Below are 21,113 nucleotides of genomic sequence, written 5' to 3' on the forward strand. Positions count from 1 at the left end.
GCAAGGTGTTGTGAGATACCGCTCCTTTTTCAGAGTCCAACTTGTGTATAGAGACAGTGACTGCATCAAAACTTTTCTGACTGCACTGGTAAACTTTCTGCTCTTACAAACTCCTGAGTGGTCATAAATTCCTGTACTGCACCAAGCTCAGGCTGTAGCAGTGATATTACTGGAGGCATCAGTGCCTGAGCCCTTAAACATGAAAATAAAGTGGCATGATAGTGATACTCGAGCAGACTGCGGGGAGTAGTACTGGGGGACATTTCTACACCAGCTAGGAGCATGCAGCCTTCTAAAATGTATTAAGTCATAATGGAGTACTTTTGCTATAGGTAAACTCAAAATTCCAATAAACTTTAACAAAAACTCACTGAAGCCCCCCAAAAATGAAAACATAGAGGACATACGGTAGCACAGCACTGGAGGCAGGTCCACATTACCTGATAAAATCTAGCAGGACAAACTCGACAGAAAAGTCAAATTGAGAAGGCACCTCTGAATGTAACTGGCAAGTGACCCGGCCTGTGACAGTGGCTTTATTGCATGGTACGGCCATCTGTATGCTGCCCCAGCATTGCTGCACTCCATGCCCCTGTAGGTGAGGGAACTCACAGCAAAGACTCCTAGAGACCTAAAACAGAGAAAAGAGTGTGCTCTCAGAAGAAAAATAAATTAGCAAGCAGAAATAATGTTTTTCACTAATCCTTGAAGTATGTATACAGCAGAAATAAAAACGCTATGTTTTAGTATAGGCAGGGTTCACACTTATCAAAAATCATGTGCGAATTGCGAAAACGTGTTTGCTGCACATGCAAGGAAAGTCGCACTTCTGTTTGAAGTTTATGAAATAGCATTCGCATTTTCGCCAGCTCGGAAAAATGTCCATCTTGCAGCATAAATTCATACACCGCATGCAAATTCTCATTGACTTTCATTAGCTACTCTAAAAGCACAAAAATGCAAATGAAGGCGCATTGTGTCTTGAACTTTTTCTTGCGTACAAATGCGTGTGGTTTCTGCGCTGATAAGTGTTAACTCTACCTCAGGCCCAGTGCACACCGAGCGGTTTTTGATGCGATCTGCCGGCCGCATCCACCTGTCAAACCGCTCGGTTAATGTATCTCAATGAGATGGTGCACACCGGCGGTTTGAGGATTGTAGCAAACCGCAAACGTGCCTCCTGCTGCACGTTTGCGGCTTGCAGAAGCGTTTCTGCCTCAATGTAAAGTATAGGAAAAAAACGCAAACCGCTCTGAAAAACACTACTGCAGAGCGGTTTGCCAGGCGTTTTTGTTACAGAAGCTGTTGAGTACAGCTTTTACTTTAACAATTTGTGTAATCTGCTACACAAAAACGCAGTCAAAACCGCTAGGCATGTTTAGAAATCCGCTCTAAACATGCCTATAATCGCTCTGAAATCTGCTTCCAAAACCGCTAGCGTTTTGCAGATCTGCTAGCAGTTACGGTGTGCACTGGGCCTAAGCCTTAAGGTGCCAATACACTCGTCAGATTGGCAGCAGATAGATAAGAAATGCATCTGATGATCTATCTGATGCGTTTTTAGAACATTTTTTACCAGGATAGAATTCCAATAGATTTCAGTTTGAAAGCTATTGAAATTCGATCTGATGGCATTTTTTTGCCATCAGATTTCCATTAAGGCCAATGCAAACTGATAAGCAATCTCATCAGATCGACCTAAATTTTCTACCCAGCCAGTTCGATGGAAATCCATCGAAATCGGCCATCGGTCGGTCGATTGGCCAACCGATTTGCAAACGATCGATCGATCGGGATCGATCGGTCGGCCAGAAAATCGGCTGAGTGTATGGGCCCCTTTAAAGTAACCTGTAATAAAGAAAAGTTCCCCGGAGGTACTTACCTCAGGAGGGGGAAGTCTCTGGATCCTAATGAGGCTTCCTCGGTCCTCCTAAGGGGATCCAGCACTGGCAATCCCCAAACAGCACACATCAATATTTACCATCTTCACTCCTGGGCAGGGGCAGCAGCTCTCCACTTGCGCATGCGCAGTAGAGTGGACATGATCAGGCTCAGCTATTTCTGCTGGAGCCCATCGGAAAGCTGCTACTGGGCCTGCGCAAGAGCGCAGATGGTAAATATTGCCACACTTGCATTTGGCGGATTTTTCGGGAGTTGCCAGCACTGGATCCCTGAGGCTGAAGAGGATGGGGGAATCCTCATTCTTCTCCATCCCGATGTAAGTACACCCCAGGGCCTCTTTTTTTTTTCTTAGAGATTCCCTTTAAAAGTGGAACTACAGCCAAATTCCCCCTCTGCTCCAAACTCTACAAACTATATTAGTGAGGGAATTTTCTGTGCAAGGTAATCTCATAGAAAGTTGTACATTTAAGAATATAATCATGCTTACAACTTGAACTGGATGTTCTATTATTATGCAAGATGGCTGCTTTCACTCTAGCTGCTGTGACCGGTGGAACATTGAGATTTTCATATACCGTAAATAATATTACCTTGGGTCTAAATGAAGGTAAGAGGATAACTACTGTATATACAGTATAAGCTGTATATTATAAGCTTCAATACCAGCACAAACCAGGTAACCAAACATTTAATATTACTTCACAACTTAATTTTCATTTACACAGTTCAGTAATTGTCTTCTCCCAAAACTTTATTTTACTTCATATGAATTTGAGAACTTTAATTCACATTACCACAATTTTTGGATGTGATAACATCTTAATTCTAAATAATCAATAAAACACATGAGGTACCCTGCTGTAACAAAAGGCATCTCATACCAATGACTTACCATACAATTTTCAGAGTCTTCCACCTTCACACTTATACTTTTTATTGCTAAGGAAGTCTTGCTTGAAAACATCAGTACCAAAAGTACACTATCGTCTCTCCATACTTTGCTTGAGTATAAACAGAGAGCATCAGTCCGAGTGAGCTCAGTGATATTAGAGTGCCTATACTGGGCAAGTTCAGGGAGTAAGGATGGCACACTCTGAGCTGTAGAAGCATCAGGTGAGGGCAAGGACATTTCCCTAGGCTGAATAATATCCAGATTAGCATTTGCAAATAAAGATGGAACTTTGGCATGTACGGGCTGATCTTCAGCTGTTGGAGGTCTTTGTAGAGATGGTAATCTAGAGCCTACAGCTTGTACATCATTTGCTAAAGCATGAGCTGTGTGATTCTGCTCCCCGAAGGGATGAGAGGGCAAGGCTTTATCTGTTGCTTTAATGCCCGATTTTGATTTCCTCTTGAATTTGTGCGCTGTAGAGTCCGATTTACCCATCTGTCAAATAGTAAACATATGAAGTCAGACATTTTTACTAAGCACAGGGTGATGATAACCAACCATAAATTCTGAAAACAATATATATTTAATAAAGCAGTGATCAAATGTTTAGTTTCAGCTTTTTCTAAAAGCTACACTTACCAAGCTAACAGCACTGGCTCCAAGGCCAATAAACAGAGTGGATGCCAGCTGTTTCTTTTCTTGTTCTTCCTCTGAGACAAGTTCCACAGATTGCACCCCAGCAGCTTCAGAATGTTCGTCATCCTCCCCCAGTGAGATACCGCTCTCCAAGGGGGGAGTGATGGACTCGGGCTTATTAACTTGGTTTTCCTTTTTTAACAGATAACCTTCTTTTCCCCAGACCTTCTTTACCCCATCCATCTTCAGGCGATTCTCTCTGAACACAAAGGAAAAAAGTAAAAGTAAATTCTTTCATTGAAAGTAAGGTACAACCGGCAGCCTTCTTCAATAACCATAAATCTTTCAGATGACCTCTGCATCTTTGTCCAGTTATTAAAATTCCAAACATGTCTGACCATGGGTGTGTATTCTGCTCCTGTCTATTATATTGCATTATTACTGAGCCAGTCTGTGCCAAAAACAATGCCATGTACAAACCCCTTTGTACTTGGCAAATAAATCTCATTTTGATTGTGATGTGTGGAGCTGTAGGGAGGAAGGAGCGGTCAGATCAGGAAGTAATCTATTGTTTGTGTAATCGGGCAACTATCAATACATGTGAGGCCTCTTTATGTGTACAGAAGATATAATGGGGTGGGGGGTAGGAGTTGTCAACTTTTTTATGACCAAAACTGCTACACTTCAGTCTTCAGTATATATTTCAATATCATCATTATGCTAATATAAAAATTACATTTACAAATATAGACGACAGTCAGATTTTTGCCATTACTATACTCAATATTTAACATGGGTCCAAGAGACTTTAAATTTTATTTTCAAAGTGAATGGGAAAAAGATCGTCATGTTACTCTAGATTCAAAAGGTGTTTTGATACCTTGTCAAAGGGTAGCCTCCAGGTCACTCTCGTGGAGGATTAAAGGTTACAGGTAGTAGGTGAACACCGCTACACCTCTCTCACCTCTACAAGAGTGCTAGACCAGGTCAGCAGGTCCAGGTATACACAAAGAGGAAGGTCTGCACTGGTCTAGAGATCCAATCCTTTATTTCTGGGCATATCCATGCATTAAAAGTCACAAGCATCAAGTAGCTGACATGTTTTGGACTAGGTCAGTCCTTAATCATAGCTAATATTCTAATTAGCTATGATTAAGGGCTGACCTAGTCCGAAACATGTCCGCTACTTGATGCCTGTGCCTATTTTAATATATGGCTATGTCCAGAGATAAAGGTTTGGATCTCTAGACAGGTGCAGACCTTCCTCATCTTTATGTTTTTCAAGGTTGCCGGAATACTGGAACCATGTACCATATGGTGGTCATTTCCGGTAGTCTCTAAATTATGGAATAAAATGATCAAATTGATTCCGAAAATTTTGGATCTCCACCTCAGCCTTGACCCTACTATTTGTCTATTAGGTCTACAAACTGATAACTTACCTTTTGCTAAGCAAAAATTGATTCAATGTATTGCCAACGCTACAAAAACGTATATATTGCCTCGCAATGGCTCTGCAAACCCTTGTTCTATAAGGTTGTACTTGACAGAATACATGAGGTTATGATCAACAAACAAAGTTAAAGCGAACTTCATGGATAGGTCTCACCATTTTGACAAGGTATGGTTGCCTTGGACTCAGAAGGTCTCCTCGATGGGAGTCCGCAGTGCTCTTTATGATTTTTTCCTTCCTTCAATTTGGTGTATATTGTTTCGCGAGTCAAATATTGCTATTCTGTGGCCTTCACGTTTCAAAACGTTTTAATGATTACCACTCTTATTATTCAGATAGACTTTTCCATAAAAATGCCAAGTCATAGGTTGTTACTTTATGCTTGCTCCTACAACTATGTACCAGAGGCTGTGGTCTTATGACCCCATTTTCTTCTGCATTTTATATGTATCTTTTAATATAATTTTTCTTTAGTTTCACCACACACAAATTTTACGGGGCTTCATCACTAAGCTGGCTATACACTATATAATCATATTATGTCTATATAGTATAAAACTAGCCAGCTTTCCAGGTAAAAAGGAAGCTCACAGTATAAGGCTGAATTTCCACTTGCCTACTGCGGTTCAGAACAAGTCCTTTCATGTACAGCTTACAAGAAACACACACGTTCATGTCCGGGAAAAAAAACAACCTTTGTCATTTTTTTCTTGCATACAAATATGTCGGAATAAATACATTTGTAATGCATTTTTACCTGTTAGAAAACACTAGCAGTTCAGGTGAAGTGGAAATTTACCCAAGGATTAGCAGGACTCTGCTGGGCTTCCTTTCCCCAACCAAATCTAGCAGCTGCAGTGATCTCTATATATCAATTCCCATTCCTTTGTCTGCTACCATTAGTATACATCCCTAGCTGTGCTGAAAATAAGCTCTCTCTGCTGTAGAAGCAGAGAGCTGAGAAGTGATCACTAGAGAGATTATAATAAATAAATACAGCAGCTGTGCAATAAAATGCAATGGCAGCTTTCAAAGCAGATAAACTGTACTTTGGGAACTTGTGCACAAAGGAAATATGGTAACTGTTTGGGTAATATGTAGGAAATGTAGGAAAACACATTTTTATTGAATGTTATGTCATAGTTTTATCCCACGTTAAGAATGTAATACAGTATGGACTTTTCAAAATACTAATTCAAAACCCCATCTATGAAATATAGAGTTATTACAATAGACCGTGGATTTTGCTATGAAGCATTTTACACTATAGCAGACTTACTCCTTTTGTCCAGTCTCAGCACTGTTCCCAGAGGCCTCAGACACAACAGAAATCCCAGAGGGTGAATACCCATCAGTCAGGCCTAGAGAAGGCGAACTTGTAGAAAAGCATAGCCCATATGGCTCTAGGTTCAGAGCTTAGAGAAACATTAAAAAGCACAATGTCAGTTGCAAAGTCCATCCAAATGCAAATTACATGTTAATAAAGAGAACATCATCATCTTTAGACAATATAATAACCTGGTCTGTGACAGCAAACACAATAATTCAACACAAAAGCAGCCAATAGCCACGTGCAATAAACAGAGGTCAGCACGGAGAGATCCCAGCTCTCCATCAGGTCGTTGCAATGTTATAGTCATGCTATTAAGAGTCTATCCTCTTAAGCAAAAGTGGTAAGTCTAATGAAATATCTGTTTTCCCATCTGGTCCACAGAAACACAGCAGCACTGGACCTTAAGTAAACTCTGGATTAGCTCTGAGCTGGCTCTGCTTAGACTTTAAACACTTTGCTTGGAAAAGTCACTATTCGCATGCCATAGTTGTAAGCATTTTCAACACATGTCCAAACCACATGATCAGTTTATCAGAAGCACAGCTGCAATCTACTGTTCATCATGGCAGAGTAACTGTCACTACTTAATTTGCTATAAAATACTACTTATTGAGCTGTGCAAAAAAAGGATCAATAGATCTTTTTTCTGCTTCCTATGCCATAACAGTTATTTACGGTACTGGAAACAAAATAAAAAGTATGGTTACTTTAAAAGGTTAAAAACGACCTACTTTACGTTAGTGTAAGGGTAGGGTCACTACAAGAGACAACCTCAATCATCATTCTTTAGAAAAGTGTATATCTGTATTTAGTCTCGCTACAAAACCTTCACTAAGATCATTCAACAAATTATGACTAAACATCACTAATCAAGATGGAGCAGATTTCTCTAAAATCAACCAATTTATCCCACAGGTAATGGAGCTTAATGGGGCGGATTACATTTTGAGCTTTACTATGTGGATATGTTGTTTGCCTTAAGCTGGGACTTTAAAGTGGATCCGAGATGAACTTTTACACATTGCATAATTGTGTTCCTTTCCTATTGTTTATAGGGCATTTCTCAAGCCAAATACGTTTTTTGTTTTTGTTTTAATACTCTAATTCCCTATAAACTAAACAAGCCTCGCCCACAGTTTTTCAGAGAGCCTTGGCAGTAGCATGGGCTCATGGGAGCTCAGTCTGGGCAGGAGAAGGGAGAGGTTTTACTAGCCAGAGATTTCAGAGGAAGAGGGGAGGAGGTGGGGGGGTGGATTAGGTTTTTTTAACAGAAGATGCAGATAAGCCTGCCTCTGTGTAATGTTTACAAACAACATGGCTGCTGTCATTGTATCACAGTAAGAAATAATCATTTTCTATTAAAGCTGTTTGCAGCTAGATTTGCTGTGTAAACTATCTAAACTTTAGATACGATATATAGACAAGTTACTTGGAGGACACCAGCACACCAGGTACGCCAATTTCAATAGCAGAGTTCCCATCCTCACACTGTTAAGTGGCAGTACAGTCGTAGCCAAATGTTTAGAAAATGGCACAAATGCTGGTTTTCACAAAGTTTGTCGCTTTAGTTTTTATGATGGCAATTTGCATATACTCCAAAATGTTATGAAGAGTGATCAGATGAATTGCATAGTTCTTCTTTCCCATCTTCTCGTTAACACAGGTAACAGTGTTAACGTGCACAAGGCTGGAGATTATTCTGTCATGCTGATTGAGTTAAACTAACAGACTGGATGCTAAAAGGATGATGAGGTTTGAAAACATGGTTCGTCTATTAACCATGGTTGTCTGCAAGGATACATGTGCAGTCATCATTTTGTAACATAAAAAGTCTTCATAGGCAAGGATATTGCCGCTACCAAGATTGCAACTAATTCAACCATTTATGGGATCATCAAGAACTTCAGGGACAGAGGTTTAATTGTTGTAAAGAAGGCTTCAGGGGGGCCAAGAAGGTCCAGCAAGCACTAGGACCATCTAATAAAGAGTATTCAGCTGTGGGATCAGGTGCCAACAGTGCAGAGCTTGCTCAGGAACAGCAGGAGGCAGGTGTCAGTGCATCTGCTTGCACAGTGCGGCGAAGACTTTTGGAGGATTTTTGCCATGAATAAAGAATGGTACTAAAACATCCTCAGACAGCCACTTCTTCCAACCACTCAAGAACAATGCCATTTCCAGCATGATGGAGCACCGTGCCATGAGGCCAAAATGATGACTGAAAAGCTCGGGGAACAAAAAATTGAAATTTTGGGTCTATGGCCAGGAAACGCCCCAGACCTTAATCCAACTGAGAACTTGTGATCAGTTGTCAAGAGGTGGGTGGACAAACAAAAACCCACAAATTCAGACAAACTCCAAACAGGATTACGAAAGAATGGGTTGCCATCAGTCAGGAATTGGCCTAGAAGTTGATTGACAGCATGCCAAGGCAAATTGCAGAGGTCTTGAAAAAGAAGGGCCAACACTGCGTATATAGACTCTTTGCATAAACTTGATGTAATTGCCAATAAAAGCCTTTGACACTTCTGAAAAGCTTGTAATTATACTTCAAATTACCACAGAAACAACTAACAACAGTGGAGCCGCTAACTTTGTGAAAGCCATTTTTGTGTCATTCACAAAACCATTGGCCAGTACTGTGCTGGCCTTGAGGCAGATGTATAATTAGTGTAGTTTACAAGGTGCTTAGTTCTCAGTGAGATCGCTGAATAAGGGAACAGAGTAATACTTTATACAGAACAGTGTAAAAGAATAAATAAATCAGGGTGTTGGAGTTAGCTAATGACGTGCCTATGCAGGATTACAGTGGACAGAGTTCAGAAGAACAATGAAAGCACTGGAAGTGATGTCAGCTTGTACCTTTTTCCCGAGACAGCTTCTCCTCTTGGCGTTGATGATGAGGCTTATATGGAGCTGCACCTTTACTAAGAGCTTCTGCCACAAATCCATCCAGAAACGAGAGAGAGGCATCAACCTGGAATGATAAATGTTTATGTGCAATGTGGGTGAAGCAGGATCTAGTGTTGTACAGCATGCAATTTAAAGTAAACCCGAGGTGAGAGGGATATGGAGGCTGCCATAATTTTTTTTTCCTTTTAAGCAATACCAGTTGCCTGGCTATCCTGTTGAGCCTCTGCCTCTAATACTTCCAGCCATAGACCCTGAACAAGCATGCAGCAGATCAGGTGTTTGACAATATTGTCAGAACTAACAAGATTAGCTGCATGCTTATTTCTTGTGTAATTCAGACACTACTGCAGCCAAATAGACCAGCAGGGCCCCAGGCAACTGGTATTGTTTAAAGGAAATAAATATGTCAGCCTCCATATCATGTTCACCTCGGGTTCATTTTACGGCCTCTAGCACACTGCACGCGATTCCGATTTAGATTCCGCTTTTTAATCAGTTTTACATCCGATTCAGATTCTGATTTGCAGTTTGCTCCTTAAATCGGAATCTGAATCGGATGTAAAAACTGATTAAAAAGCGGAATCTGAATCGGAATCGCGTGCAGTGTGCAAGAGGCCTAAGGCCTAACGTTGCTGCAGAGCTCTGGTCAATTAATTTGTATGTAATATTTTGCTATGGAACTGGTTGATTTTTTTTTCCAGGAAAAACAACAATAAAAGAATCCAAGATAAACATTTTGTTCAATTGGAATACTGAAAGAAGGTTAGTGTTATTTTTGTCTACACACAGAAATGCATTACACCTGACAGTTTATATTAAACGGTGGACTGACCCACATCTGTTGCATTTCACCATTCACAAAAAAAAAAAAAATCCTGCAGCTTTTTTCCCCCTGCACACAGCTTATGCAGTTGCATTATATGGCTGCTGCAGATTGCAAGCCCTCTTGTGGCCTTTATTAAAAATCTCCTTCCTTATTCTGCAGCAAGCTATATAAAGACTTGTCGAATGATGCAAGCTGTGCTTCCTTACAGTCACGGCAACACAAATTGTTAAAGAGACACTGAAGCGAAAAAAAAATGATGATATTACGATTTGTATGTGTAGTACAGCTAAGAAATAAAACATTAAGATCAGATATATCAGTCTAATTGTTTCCAGTACAGGAAGAGTTAAGGAACTCTAGTTGTTATCTCTATGCAAAAAGCCATTTATCTCTAAGACTTTCAAAGTCATGGAGAAGGCTGTTATCTGACTTTTATTATCTCAACTGTAAGTGAACTAATTACTTTTTCTCTGTCAGAGGAGAGGTCATTAGTTCACAGACTGCTCTGAAAGAATCATTTTGAATGCTGAGTGTTGTGTAATCTGCACATATTAGAGAATGATGCAATGTTAGAAAAAACACTGTATACCTGAAAATAAAAATATGAGGATATTTTCTTTGCTGCTAATCTTCTAGTAATTATTCATAGTACACAACCAATTCACTATATCATATATTTTTTTTCGCTTCAGTGTCTCTTTAAGTGTACAGAGAGTTTCTGAGTCCTTTTTCCTCTGGTTGTGCGTTTGTGGTATATTTGTGAAAGCATCAAGATTTTCCAAACAAATTTATAAGTAGCTCAACTGCTTCCTTTGCTGTGTGTCTAAGCTGGTGTTAAGGTTGGGCTGGCCTGTGAACAGACATCTAACATACCAACATACTGTACCTCTAGTTGAGAATAAATGAAACACTATCAGAGTGAAATGGGGATAGGAAAATGAAAATTATGAGCAGTCACATTCAGCAAACAGTGGGCTATTGCCAGGACTGCTGGAACCAGAGCACAACAGGTCTAGAAATAGTTCATTATTTATACAGCTGACATTGATACTTTAAAAAGACAAGTATGAGGATTCATACTAATATGTATTCTCTAGAATAAGACTGTAAGGAGGCTGTATATGTAAATAACACATCTTTGGATTTTAAAACGGAGCAGAAGCCAAATTACAAGAGGATTTGCATAAAGTATTTGTAGTTAAAATGTAAATTTTCTTGAAGGTTTCTGAACTGAAGATATAGGAGATAATGATGAACTGGGAAGAAGTGGTGAGTCATTTCCTAGAAAATTGTAATCTTTGAGAATAAATTAAGGGTTAAAGTGTACTGTACCAAGTCCCTCTCCCACCATCTACCCTTTAATAACCCGAATTAAAAGCAGCCCGAGTTCTCTCTAGAGAGGAGTTGGGTGCCCATAGGGTGCAGAGTAGATCAGTCACTTTGGGTGTCAGCTATCTGGTGGCCAAGACAAGCAAAGTATCAGCTTTTCACAAGCACATAGATAACGATTGTGTTGGGGTTTAACAAAGCCAACATAAGTTTGGGATAGGGATAGTTAGGGACAGGGAGTCGATTGCTTGGGCAACAGTGGGGAGTCTATTGCTTGGGCAACAGTGAGGCCTGAATTTATTCCGATGTATCATTTGCCTCCAGGCTAGCGTCACATTCTGTTGCTATGTGGGGGGGGGGGGGGGGGGAAGGAGGGCGGACTAAGCGGCACAAGGAGAGTCACAGAGCAGGCGGGGTAAGTGAGGAGAACAATGCTCTCAGCCAGTGGCGGGTGAAACGTTCCACCGGGCTGACTGCGGCACTTACGCCAGATTTTCGGCAGATGTGGTCGTTATCAGCTGCCTTGGCTGATTTTTATCGACAGTGGGTAGGCTTCAACTCCTTCCCGACCGCCTAGACTGTTAGATGGCAAAACCGCCATCTATTTACATTTTACAGTGCTGAGATCTATGCCATTGCTGTACTGGGGACAGCCGTGTCACTCAGCTGTCCCCTGGAAAGGCTCAGTGAGCAATCGGCTCTCATAGGCTGATGTCTATGAGAGCTGATTGCTGTGATTGGCTGGCAGGGGGGGAATTGGGGATAGAAAAAAAAAATAGTAATTTTTATTTAACAAAAAAAAAAAAGACAAATTAATCAAAAAATAACACTGCCTGCAGCAGTGATCAGAGCCCACCAACAGAAAACTCTGTGGTGGGCAGAAAAGGGGTAGGGGATTCATTTGTGTTCTCGGTTGTGCGACTCTGCAGCAAGCCATTAAAGCTGCAGAGCCCTAATTTGTAAAAAATAGCCTGGTCACTCAAGAGGGGGGGGGGGGGGGGGGGAGCAAAAGCCTGTGGTCCTTAAGTGGTTAAGGCAAGATTAGGGTGACATTACTGTATTAGCTCAACAACACTGTAGGCAATGGGCACTATTCACAGAACTTCTCATAAATTACTTCTTTATCACCTAATTGATAAAAATAAACTTTCAACACATTTACAAGCAAAATAATCACTCAAAGTAAGTTGTTCCTGATTAAAGCAATTTCCATATTAATTTTCGGTACTTCTCCGTTAGCCGGGCGCATCCGGCAGGTGGCGCTGTTGTTGCTAATTCCAATCACAAAACTGTGAATGTAAACGCCGAATGCGCCCGGCTAAACTGTATGTAATGCGCCCGGCTAACTGAATGTAAACGCCGTAGTTGGTAACAATATGTATATTAAAGAAGAGAGTTAATTAAATGACAAATAAGCCGGCGGCAATGTGACAGATCAAGCCGCCGGCTTGCTTTGTGTCTTGCTCTCCTCCCCTTTGCCCTCTCTCGTATAGAGCCCTGGGGGGGGGGGGTACATGTGTGTCCCCCCAGAGTCGTTCGTCGCGGCAGGGAATTGTGCTTGTTTTATTGCGACGAACGACTCTGGGGGGACACGAGTCCCCTCCCCAGGGCTCTATACGAGAGAGGGCAAGGGGGGAGGAAAGCGAGACACGAAGCCGGCGGCTTGATCTGTCACATTGCCGCCGGCTTATTTGTCATTTAATTAACTCTCTTCTTTAATATACATATTGTTACCACATACGGCGTTTACATTCAGTTAGCCGGGCGCATTACATACAGTTTAGCCGGGCGCATCCGGCGTTTACATTCACAGTTTTGTGATTGAAATTAGCAACAACAGCGTCACCTGCCGGATGCGCCCGGCTAACGGATAAGTACCTCATTTTCTTACCTTGATTATACCATAATTAAATTATATTTTTGCTCTTTGGGAGCTTAACGATGTAACATAGATAAAGGTGAAAACAGAGGAAACCAGGTGAGAAAGCTTTGAGAATCATGCCCATTATGTTAGTGTTAGGTAATTCAGATACAGGTAGCCCCCGACTTACGAACACCCGACTTATGAATGGCATGGATTCTGTGTTTCCATGGGAACAAGTCAAATTTTTTTTTTAAATTGGACTTGTTTTTGAGAAAATCGATTTTAAAAAATTCAAAGAAAAAATGGCTTTCAAACTTGTATAAGCAGTTACAGGGGGCAGAGGTGACACAAAGGGGGACACTGGAGGCACAGAGAAGGTACAGGGGACAGAGATGGCACAATGTTCCGACTTAAGAACAGATTCAGGTTAAGAACAAACCTACAGTCCCTATCGTGTTCGTTAACCGAGGACTACCTGCATATGTGTTCATTAAAGAATAACTGCACCCCACTGCCATAGTCTTCTGTACATCCCTATGAAGTAGTGTTGGAGAGATGTTGGATATGGCATGTTACAGCTATAAATCTGTCCCTGTTTTATAGAGACACAGTGCAGGTACACAAGGTTTTTCCTTTCACTGCAGTCCAAGTTGTACAAGGTTACATAGAGTTAGGAACTAAATCTTTTAATCACTTATTTACCGCTAAATCTTCACAGCTGGAGTTGAGTGGTAAGAGCCTCTGCAATAGCTGTGCCTCCTGCCACAGGGCTTTTAACTCACAGGCTTGCTGCCTTATTACTGTATCCAGACAGGTAGTGAATTCCTGGATTAGTTGGTCTACTAATAAGGAAAGTGGAGAGATTGCAGCCAGCTTCGTTATTGCGCCCATAATACAAGCTTTTGTTTCAGAGGTTGTAGAGCCTTGACAGAGAATGCCATACAGTTTTCTCATTACCGATTCTGGAGCAATGTGCTTAGCAAGGTATGTATATTCTCCCAACACCTGTGTTCAATAAAACAGAATGACTGAAAATTAGATCCATGAGTTGCATAAGTAAAATAAACCAGAAAAATAAAAAAGCAGCCATTATTGACCAGTTTTTTTAAAGATGCAAGCACCAGCTAGCTTTGCACTGACGTGTGGCACAGCGCTTGCTACTTAAAAAAAAGTCAGCAAAAGCAGCTGACATATGTCTATCCTGATATACCCAGCCATAAAAGAGCTGCATGCAAGCTTAGCAAGAACAGAAGAAACATTTTCAGTAATGAAAATCGGAGCATAACTAAAAGCAATGGTGTGGATTTGAATTGAAGATCGCAAAGTACCCTTGTTTATTTTAAGACAACATCAGGCCTTTGATTGGTCATCAAATTCATTTTAAATCCAATTAAAGGTATCCATACATTTACAGATTGCCCCACGCTGTGTCAAAAAGATAGATCCCTCTCTCATCTGAATCTGACCAGAGAGAGATCTATTTCTTTCACACACTGTACATAGACTTTCAATATATTTCAGCTTGAAAATCTATCGAGCCACAACATTTTGTTGCTGGATGCAATGCAATGTTATGAGCTGTCAATCTGTATACATGTAAATAAGGTGCTGGGAAATTTGAGCACAGGGTGAAGCAGAAAAACGGCTCAACCTGCTCCTGCAAAAGTCCCACGGCATGAATTACCGTTCCCTCCAGGCCATCACTGTGTCGGGGGTAAGACACAATTCAGCCCCCAGCTATTGCTGGCAGCCCAATTACAGGGTTTTTATCATAATTTAAGCTCAGTCTTTTGGCAACGCCCAAACTACTGACAAAGCGCTACTATTGCTGTAATTGACATTACGACCTATGGCGACGCATGATGCGCCCACATCTCCAGCGCCCTTTATTACTGGTCAATCTGCCCTTGATTGAGGGAGATATTCTGTGTGGTCCAATCGGTAATTTTGATTTTGGTTTTTACTGGATGGTATTTGAAATTGTCTCCCCCCTGCTCCTGCAAATGTCCCAGCGGCGTTAATTACTATTCCCTCTCCAGGCCACCATGGACTCAGGGAGAAGGCACAATTTGGCTGCCAGCCATTACTGGTGGCCGAATTACGCTGTTTTTAAAGTAATTTGGCCTCCATCTTTTGATGGTGCACAAATTACCGTCTGAGGGCTAATACAGCCGTAATTCACATTAGGGCCTATGGCGCATGGTGCACCCGAATTTCCCGGCGCCGTTTTGCTCTGTTTCAGATTATGTACCTTTAAAAATTATAATTAAAAAAAAAATGTAAGTAGGGTAGGCGCATTACAGAACAAGAACACCACCTAAAAAGCAAACTATTTTTTTTCTAATTAAGTAAATCCAAAAGTAATTAAAGCAACATTCCCCGAGCACTTTTGATATAAGCAGATTTAAAGTTTTGCCATTTGTGAAATTGGAAAATACCGTTGGACTTATTTATGAAATCCTCTAGCAGCGAGTGAGGAGTGCATAATTAGAAGTTAGCCAGTGTGAAGCAGCCAATTTACATGGCCGCTCCAAAGCCAGCAGCACGGCCTATGAATAGAAAATGCTAATGTCTGCTCCAAGTTCCCAAGTACAAAGACAGGCTTTTCCCTAATATCTTCCTCACCCAGCTGATAACCTGGAGGAAGCGCTGAGGATAATGCACATTCTCCATTTCCAGTAAGGCGAGATAAGACTGCACCGCATACAGCCTCAGCTGTCCATCTTCCTTTTCATCAGCAAATCCTGCAGAGATGAAAAATTACATTTTAAACATGGAGAGCACCCAGTGGACAAAGGGACTGAAATAAACTTTCCTTGCTGTTCTAAAATATAGAAATTTCAGGCTGTGGATATTATAGAGAACATGGCGTGTGCCTTCAGGCACAATGATCTATGACAAAATGATATACGCTGCCCCTAGAATAATTCTGCTGTCTCAGGTAATACGGCCAGATAACATAGATAACAGCAGAGGCACAAGGGAGAAATAAAACCAACATCAAATAAAATGAGTAAAATAGAACAGTGCAGAGAAAAGGTGAGCTAGGTCTCATCTAATAAAGCCTTTGTAACTTCTCTTGTCGTATCACTTCATTATTTCTGTTCTTTTGTATTTGGTTTATATATACAGTACATATAATATAGAACATGGTTATTGTTTCACTTAGTGTAGCCAAGTCATCGAATGCTGAGGTAAATGGAAGCTATAGTAGATTTTCTGCATGAATTTGTAATTCCCTTGTGTCATTGTTAAAGAGTAACTGTTAGCCCCCAAAGTGAAATTTAAATCTGTACAGCAATGTTTTATTTAGTATTAAAGTGATCAAAAAAGCCAATGCGTTCTGCAAAAATCAATATAATTTTGCTACTATGTAGCTTTTTGCCCACGCTAACGACGCAAAGCCGCATATCAGATACTGATGACGAGCATGCAGAGCATGCCTATGTTTGCCCGACCCCCCTCTCCCCCCCAGGACCAGGTGCCGATCTATTTGCACCACAAACAGCTGACCGCTCTGACACGGAGAGAGAGCGGCAGCACTTCCAGCGGGAGCACCGCAGAGCAGCCGCCGCCGTGCATCTCTCACATGTGATTCTCTCACATGTGACTCGGCGGCGGCTGCTCTGTGGTGCTCCCGCTGGAAGTGCTGCCGCTCTCTCTCCGTGTCAGAGCGGTCAGCTGTTTGTGGTGCAAATAGATCGGCACCTGGTCCTGGGGGGGAGAGGGGGGTCGGGCAAACATAGGCATGCTCTGCATGCTCGTCATCAGTATCTGATATGCGGCTTTGAGTAGTTAGCGTGGGCAAAAGGCTACATAGTAGCAAAATTATATTGATTTTTGCAGAACGCATTGGCTTTTTTGATCACTTTAATACTAAATAAAACATTGCTGTACAGATTTAAATTTCACTTTGGGGGCTAACAGTTACTCTTTAAACATTTTTAATAAATTGGTCTCTCCTCAGGGCATAATGCTGGCAGCTTTGTGCATAAATCTGAATAGCTTTGTGAGGTAGCGAGTTTGCAGCATAGGCTGCTGGCCAGATTTCTTGAGTGACAATAACGCTGATTGCGCAAGATCCTAATGCCTAGTACACACAATGAGATTTTCAGGCAGATTTCCAGCCAGATCGATTATTTTCAACAATGAAATCAGATTTGTTGAAAATAATCGATCTGGCAGGAAATCTGCCTGAAAATCTCATCGTGTGTACTAGGCATTAAACCTGCCCCAATTAATCTCCCCTTGCAAAGGCAGTAGTCTGGTAATTATCCTCCAAACCAGATAGATATTTCACCAGACATCTGTGACTGTCATCATCTATTGGTAGCTTTACAGAACTCCAAGAAGCACAGCTTGATGACCAGTGTAGATGGGAGTGAGACGTGAGCTACTATATTTGAGCTTGCTACCTTTTACTACACCTGTCACTAGAACATGTCATTAACCATCTGTCAGCACCTGTTTTCTAACCTCCTTAGCGGTAATCACGTGTTCAGCTCGGGGCGGAAAAAACATGCCAGGAGCGGTAACCCCGAGCTGAACTCGTGGTTACTGCCGGGAGGTCTATGCAGAGCAATGCGCCCAGTGGGCGTTCTAATGCGCCACACGGGGGAACCCGATGTCGGCTGCCATTCTTCTTCCTCTCCTCTGAGGCTCTGCTTCCCCCTGGTGAGATCGCTGTCTGTCGTCATGACGACAGCCGCCAATCTCACTATAGGATTAAGGTGCCACCCGGAGGACGGAGGGAAAACTGCAGCGCTGGATCCCAGGGAGGTGAGTGGGTGCTGGGCTGCTGCAGAACTCCCTAGCAGCATGATTTTTTCCAGGATTTAGGATCTAAAAGCATGAAAAATTTGCACGGCTTTCAGACCCTAAAAACCAGAATCATAACGCCAAGGAGGTAAATGAAGAATTAAACAATTTATAACAATAAAGTTAACCCTTAGACTGCCAGCTACTTTTTTTTATTACAAAAGTTTCACACCAGTGCCAGCTGGGTTTGTATTGAGTTTATTAAATGTCTTGCCCTAATCTACATGTACCAAAGTCCAAATTAAAAGGTAGGATTGTTATTTAGGTGCAAATTGAGATAATTGAGAATGATGCTAATTATGATACAGAATTATACTAATTATAATGAAAATCTATTGTAAAAAAGACTAATCAAATCTTGCAGTAAAAGCATTTCACTGGTCCTTCTTCAAGCTGCATAGATTTGCAATCACATTTTAACTTTTGCCTATTTCTGCAGTAACCTAGAAAGATGGCACTGAGCCAAACACCTCAGACATCCGGGGCAAAGGAATATGGGGACACAAAGCTGCCTAAAGACGTCCGCTGCAGGCAGGAGTAGTTTTGCAATGAAAAGCTTTTAGACGTCCCTGGCATATGGATGCGAAAACACAGGACACCGGCAGTCTAAGTGTTAAAAAAACTTGTGCAAAAATGTATACATAACAAAATATAAGTAGTAATGAATTTTAAAATCACAGCAATCTTAAAGTTGTAATTTTGAAACGGTTGATCGCTCTCATTTCAGATGGAAAAACCTTGGGTGAAAGGGGTTGGTCAGGGGCTGTAACAGCGTTCAATTTCGGGAGGGGATTGACAGACCCCAAGCCGGTCTCCCACCCCCCAGTAAAGTGTGCTCCCCCGGGCTGTGCAGAGTGTTGCAGCAGAGATTAAACTCGGCTATCTGCAGGTGGACCTCCTCTTGTCTCCTCTCTCCATTGCCACTGGGGCACCTGTACTTCATGAGCTGACGGCATGTACATGGCCACCTACGTTCCACCGCGTTTTAGGGTACAGGCATACTGGGGAAGATGGAGGAGGTGCACCTGCAGATAGGTTAGCATGCCCTCCACTGCACCTCTCTACAAGTGTCCCCCAGATTTCCAATAGAGATTGGAAATCTGTGTACAGTGTGTGGCAGTAACAGATCTCTCTCGGATTAGATTTCAATCCAATCTGGTGACCATCAAAAATTGTATGGGCACCTTGAATCTGTCTTCATCCAAACACTGTACCATAACAAAGGATGTTTAAAGTCACAATTCAGGCATAATTTTCAAATGCATTAATAAGAACTTTGTATTAATTCACTAATGTTAAGATCAGAAGCAACTGACCCCATCTTCTCATACCCAGTCAGCTTGAAGCTCTCCCCATTTGGGCACATGAGCATGATCTCCTGAAGCAATAACCTCCTATTGACTTAAAGCCTATCATGGCTTCAGACTGGCAGGGGGAGCCAACAAAAAGCTATAGACTGGCTCAACAGGTATCTTCTGATTTTATTTTACAAAAAAAATGCAATTTTCTTACATTTTTTGTATGCATTCATTCACCAAAGACACATTTAAAAAAACTGTGCCTTCAATATTTGGATGCCATGGTTACCGGCTTCAGCTGATTCAGTGAAGTTTTAGTGTCTGAAAGCTTGATTCCCTCTCATTCACGTGTGCATTTCTGTGAAGTACTTATGTGAAACACTTTTAAATGTCTCTGGCGTGGGGGTGTTTTTCCTTTTACCATTACTCAGAAAGGCAAAGTACAAAGGAGATAATCCAGGCACTTTCCCTTTAAGTGCTTTATTCAAACATCATCCAAGTCCATATTGCAAGACAGTTCCATACAAGACACTCTTACAAGGTATTTCTGACCTGTGTTGCTGAGTGGTGAAGGGATGACAGGAAGAACGATGACCAGGAGATGTAGGACAGCACAGTGCCGTCCAACATCCCCTGGTCACCGTTCTTCCTATCACCCCTTCACCCCTCAGCAACACAGGTCAGAAATACCTTGTAAGAGTGTCTTGTATGGAACTGTCTTGCAATATGGACTTGGCTGATGTTTGAATAAAGCACTTAAACGGAAAGTGCCTGGATTATCTCCTTTGTACTAAGATGTATATGTATGTTTTCTACATTTGACCGGCTGTATACCCCTTTGATGTCCTGAGCTGCCACCATACTACAAGTTTTTTGTGAAGAAATACATTACTGTTTGCTTAGGTATATGCGGACTTAGCCCTCCACCTCCACCCACTAAGTGCCGAGTAAACCGTTCTCCAATGTACTACTCAGAAAGGCAAACCTGACAACAAAGACAGCCTTGCCACCTCAGAAGCACAGGCTGCTCCCACCAACAAGGATCTGCTGTGCTTCTATGAGTTCTGTTGTTTTTCTTGACTTCCTAGTTAGTAAGCTAAGCCACGCCCACAACCTCTTGCCTTGCCCCTCCTGTACCAGCCACTTCCCCTTCTAACCCTGGAAATATCATCACCTGAATCTCTGCACCAATATAGAGGTCAGGCAGCGATAACATGAGGAGAGAGTTTAGCAGTAGTTTAGACAACGCTGCTTAAAGAGACACTGAAGCGAAAAAAAAAAAATATGATATAGTGAATTGGTTGTGTACTATGAATAATTACTAGAAGATTAGTAGCAAAGAAAATATTCTCATACTTTTATTTTCAGGTATATAGTGTTTTTTCTAACATTGCATCATTCTATAATATGTGCAGATTTCACAACACTCAGCATTCAAAATGAGTCTTTCAGAGCAGTCTGTGAAGTAATGACCTCTCCTCTAGCAGAGGAAAAGTAAACAGTTCACTTACAGTTGAGATAATAAAAGTCAGATAACAGCCCTCTCCACGACTAACTTAGTCGGAGAGCTTAATGGCTTGTTTGCATAGAGATAACAACTGGAGTTTCTCAACTCTTCCTGTACTGGAAACAGCTACACTGATGTATCTGATCTTAATGTTTTATTTCTTAGCTGTACTACACATACAAATCATAATATCATCATTTTTTTTTCGCTTCAGTGTCTCTTTAAGTATTAAGGCAGAGTACTATACAGACTTTCTGTCTGCTAGATAAATTGAGCTGTTATAATAAAACTAGAGAAGCAGTCATTTGCTAATGATACACATTAAAAGAGTTAATAATGAAAATT

At 41.4% G+C, this 21,113-nt stretch overlaps 1 protein-coding gene across 4 annotated transcripts in view; it reads right to left on the bottom strand.

Annotated features, from left to right (window-relative positions):
• Positions 1-21,113, bottom strand: part of AP4E1 (adaptor related protein complex 4 subunit epsilon 1) — a 112,147-nt gene that overhangs the window by 18,888 nt on the left and 72,146 nt on the right. For all 4 annotated transcript variants that reach the window (XM_068275445.1, XM_068275443.1, XM_068275442.1 and 1 more), the window contains 7 exons: positions 15,771-15,889; positions 13,848-14,150; positions 9,076-9,190; positions 6,163-6,298; positions 3,434-3,689; positions 2,795-3,289; positions 441-631 (listed from right to left, as the gene is read on the bottom strand). In XM_068275445.1, the coding sequence (XP_068131546.1) occupies positions 441-631; positions 2,795-3,289; positions 3,434-3,689; positions 6,163-6,298; positions 9,076-9,190; positions 13,848-14,150; positions 15,771-15,889 (1,615 nt within the window). The remainder of the gene's footprint in view (positions 1-440; positions 632-2,794; positions 3,290-3,433; positions 3,690-6,162; positions 6,299-9,075; positions 9,191-13,847; positions 14,151-15,770; positions 15,890-21,113) is intronic.

Source organism: Hyperolius riggenbachi, chromosome 3 (assembly GCF_040937935.1).
Source record: "Hyperolius riggenbachi isolate aHypRig1 chromosome 3, aHypRig1.pri, whole genome shotgun sequence".
Classification (NCBI taxonomy): Eukaryota; Metazoa; Chordata; class Amphibia; order Anura; family Hyperoliidae; genus Hyperolius; species Hyperolius riggenbachi.